This window comes from Austrofundulus limnaeus, unplaced genomic scaffold, assembly GCF_001266775.1.
Source record: "Austrofundulus limnaeus strain Quisiro unplaced genomic scaffold, Austrofundulus_limnaeus-1.0 Scaffold282, whole genome shotgun sequence".
In the NCBI taxonomy this organism is placed as follows: domain Eukaryota; kingdom Metazoa; phylum Chordata; class Actinopteri; order Cyprinodontiformes; family Rivulidae; genus Austrofundulus; species Austrofundulus limnaeus.
The window spans coordinates 653625-657559 of record NW_013952684.1 but is presented as its reverse complement, the minus strand read 5'-3'; the positions used below and the strand labels follow the sequence as shown (position 1 = coordinate 657559).

The following is a 3935-nucleotide window of genomic DNA, read 5'->3' as shown; positions in this document are numbered from 1 at the left end:
TGGCAAATACGTTTTTTTAAACTATAAGAAAACTAATACTAGAACTAATAAAAACTAATAAAACCTAAAACTAAGCATTAAACAAACAATAAAAACTGTCAAAAACTAGCAAATCCACTCTAAAAACTTATTAAAACTAACTGAATTCAAAGAAAAAAAGTCAAAACGAAATAAAACTAAACTATAATGAAAAATCCAAAACTATTATAACCTTGGTCCCCTAACCGAGACCCTCGTAAAGAGAGGTGGTCACCAGACCGCTACAGTCAACAACAAAAAAAATGGTCATCAAAGACGGTCACCCGATTGCTACACTCAAAGGGACAAACACCCCCTTAACCAAAGAAGTCATTATGACTACCACAACGACAACAGATCCTACGACACCTGTAGAGATTGTAACAGGTCAAAATCCCCAAACAACCGTAAACAAACAGAGAAAAACTTGCAACCCAAAAGAGATCGGAGCCAAAAAAAAAAGAAGACTAACGCTTCCTAACTGAGCAAGAAACTGAAAAACTCAGACGTTTGTCATCTGAAAACAAGGACTGAAAAGTCTGTGCTAACAATTAGCACAGTACAAAACAACACAGGTCATGAAACAGGTACTGATGCTAATTCTTCCACACCCGAAAGGAGGGAGGATCAATCTCTACCAGTAAGCCCACCACCTATCTGTAAAACTGAACACTTCAGTCACCTATATTTAACCAGGTAGAGCCCGTTGAGATCGAGATCTCTTTTACAAGGGTGACCTGGTCAAGTGGTCATCAGCACACGTCACTTGAAACACTAAAGCACAGTTCTGGTCATGGCGATGGACCAGAGGACCAGTATTCGGTCGAGGAAGGTCCTGCGATTCCAGTAAAGCAACCAGTCATGAAATTTCTAGGCCACCTATAGAAAAAGGGGGTCACCCACAAGTTTTACGCATCCTTGGTTCTAGAAGACGTACTGACACACTTCTTGACACAAGGGCTAATATCACAGTCATGTCTGCTGAACTGTTCGAGAACCTGTAATGAGCTGCAAACCATGCTAATAAAGTAGCAAGTTGTTAGGAGAGAAACAGAAAGAGTGATTAACTATTTCTGTCCTACACTACACTTTACCAAGTTGGGGCACCAGGTCAGTTATTGGCCAAACTTTATTCACCATTTTTAATCAGACTAAATACGCAAAGATGAGGAACCGGCTTTGTCTTTTATGGTTTTTTATTACAAAAATATAGCAAAAATCAATTTCAATGATTCATGACTAAAAACAGTAAAAATAACGTGAAAGACAAAGCACCAAGTTTTATAGCACAGTTAAAGATGTTAAGATAAGGTCTGAATGTTAAAACTTTTATAGAATGAAAATATATTTTTCTCCAAAGGAAATATTTTTCTTCTATTAATTAATTGACAAGCGACCCAGATTAAATCCTACAAGTTCTTGAAATTTAGAAAGAAGTTCTTAAGCTCTGAGTCAGATTAATTTTTTTAACAACCTTTATCTTACTGCAAAAAGATTACCAAAGTTTGCCTCGGCTGTTTTAAATCAGGATTGTTCTGCGAACCATTTGTGTAATGCCTGATTGGGTACAGTTCATCCACTCACCAGAGTTGGAGATATTTGTCTGTCTCATGAGGTGAGGCGTCTCGAACCTCTGAAGTCCTGCCAGGTCTGCCCTGGAGGTCATTACGGATAGGTTTGTGCAGAATCTGACCCAGTATGGCTTGGCCCACCATAACAAACCGCTTTCTGAGCCTCCCCCAGGTCGTCACTAACTTATTGTTTGCAGCAATCACAAAAATTTCATTTTCCCAAAATAGTTCTGGGCCATCTCAAGTTTCCGAAGTGCTCCAGCTTCTTCAGCAAATCTCAGCTCTGCACCCTCTGAAAATTGAACTCCACTTAATAACCCAGGCCAACCCACTTTTTAAAATCTCAGCTTTTCTCAGTGACATCTCATGTAACCATGTAAAAACTGAAGGAATGAAGCAGTTAAATGTTCAGAATGTCATTGTCACACCATTCTATCCCTATTATTTTCTGTTCACTTTGAATTCAGTTTGAAGCCCAGCTACAAATGATGTTTAAGGTTTGCTGGGAGCAGCATCACATGTTTTTTTTATCCATTTGCATGAAAACACTTAAACTGTTCTTAAACAGTATCACTGAGTTCCACAAAATAAATGTGCTGCCACACAACAAGATAACCTGATTAACATTAGACTCACTTCTCTGCTTCTACATAGGATGGCAACATGCTGCTGTTGAAGAGGAGAAGGATGAGGAACAGTGACGGAGTACCCTGAAAAAAAAAATTAATTAAGAACCACTTGTTTCAGAAAAAAATTGTACAAAAACAGAAACAGAGGACTCACATTCAGCACATCCATCTTGCCCACTTGATAGGAAGCAGAGCCAAGGACTCTCTGAGAGAGACCTTTTACTGTGACCTCAAACAGAATCTGAAAAAGATGCAGTTCTGGTTGAAGAACCAACACATCAAGTAATAAAAACACCAACAATAGCAATGTTTACATGCATAAAATCCTTTGATTGGATTGAAATGTATTCCGAATAAATAATCCGAATGCATCGTTTACATGGGCACAATCCGATCTTGACGAGCGTTTGCATGCAACAGGCTTTTATTCAGAATAGGAGCACTGACATGCGCAGAGCGCCCAGAATGTACATGCGACAGGTTTTAATAACGGTGGAGACATTACTGCACTCCCTGTTTGAGCTGCAGGTAACACATGGTCACGGATTTTTTATTTTTTATTCTTCTGGGCGAAGCAACACATGCCGTTTGTCTTCCTTCTTTATTGAATAAGAAAACAGGAAGAAAAGTTCTGTGCTGCTAAAAACTATTACACTGCTGTCCCTCCCTCTTCAAAAGAGCAGAAATCAATGAATAAAAGTCAGAAGACTTGTGCAGTCAGGTCAGTTTTCCACAATCAGATTAAGATGATCAGATTTACACGTTTACATGCACGCTGTTCAGATTATCAATTGGCATAAACCATCTCTCTCATTCCAAATACAAATTGATTTGGATCAAGCTGAATCGGATCAGAATAATTCAAATGGGGTGTTTACATGACGCTGGGGTGCACCAAAAAATCGTTTTACATCAGAATCGTGATTCTCATTTTCAAAGATTCAGAATCGATTTAAAATGTCCCAAAATTGATTTTTATAAAAAATTAAAATAAAATAAAGCAAATCCAAAGGCTGTCAACCTCCAATTTATAACTACACAGGGTGTCCTGRCGTCATCACGCAGCTGCTTTTGGAACATATGAATGTGCAGAAAGCACCAAAACAAAGAGGCAACTACAAAACTGGAGGACGGAGAGATTCAACTGGCCCCGTCTTCATTGAATGCAAAGATTTGGGCTCATTTCGGTTTTTACTGAATGAGTCTGAATTTGACATGAGCTTCACTGTGTGTAGGGCTGCAACAACGAATCGATAAAATCGATAAAAATTGATTATTAAAAGCGTTGGCAAAGAATTTCATTATCGATACATTGTGTCGCACGATTTATGCATCCCTCGCCGTGTCGCGGAGCCTTTTTTCACCCGCAGAGCGTTGACTGACCTAAATAAAGTTTGGGAAGAAAAAAAAAACTCTACCTGTAAAGATCCGCCCTCTCTGAGACTCTCAAGTGAAAAGTAGAGACTTCGAAGTTTAAACCAGTTTTAAAATTGTGTTGTTAGGCCAAGTAGATCCGAAGATATGATAAAAAGTATATGCCACGTGTAATTTTTTTTAAAAGACGGTCTGATTTGATGCAAGGAGGAAATGCGTGCGGGGGAGGGGGGCACCTAAATCCACCATTTCCTCCTCCTCTCAGGCTAAAAGTATAAAAACCCTCCAGTTTTTTCTGAGTAAGGCTCAAAGTTATTTGTTGAACAGCAAAATGGTTCAGGAC

At 38.9% G+C, this 3935-nt stretch overlaps 1 protein-coding gene across 2 annotated transcripts in view; it reads right to left on the bottom strand.

The window, feature by feature from the left end:
* Positions 1-3935, bottom strand: part of rif1 (replication timing regulatory factor 1) — a 101052-nt gene that overhangs the window by 49462 nt on the left and 47655 nt on the right. For both annotated transcript variants that reach the window (XM_014021208.1, XM_014021207.1), the window contains exons 16-17: positions 2373-2459; positions 2226-2299 (exon numbers count right to left, since the gene is read on the bottom strand). In XM_014021208.1, coding sequence (XP_013876662.1) covers positions 2226-2299; positions 2373-2459 — 161 coding nt within the window. The remainder of the gene's footprint in view (positions 1-2225; positions 2300-2372; positions 2460-3935) is intronic.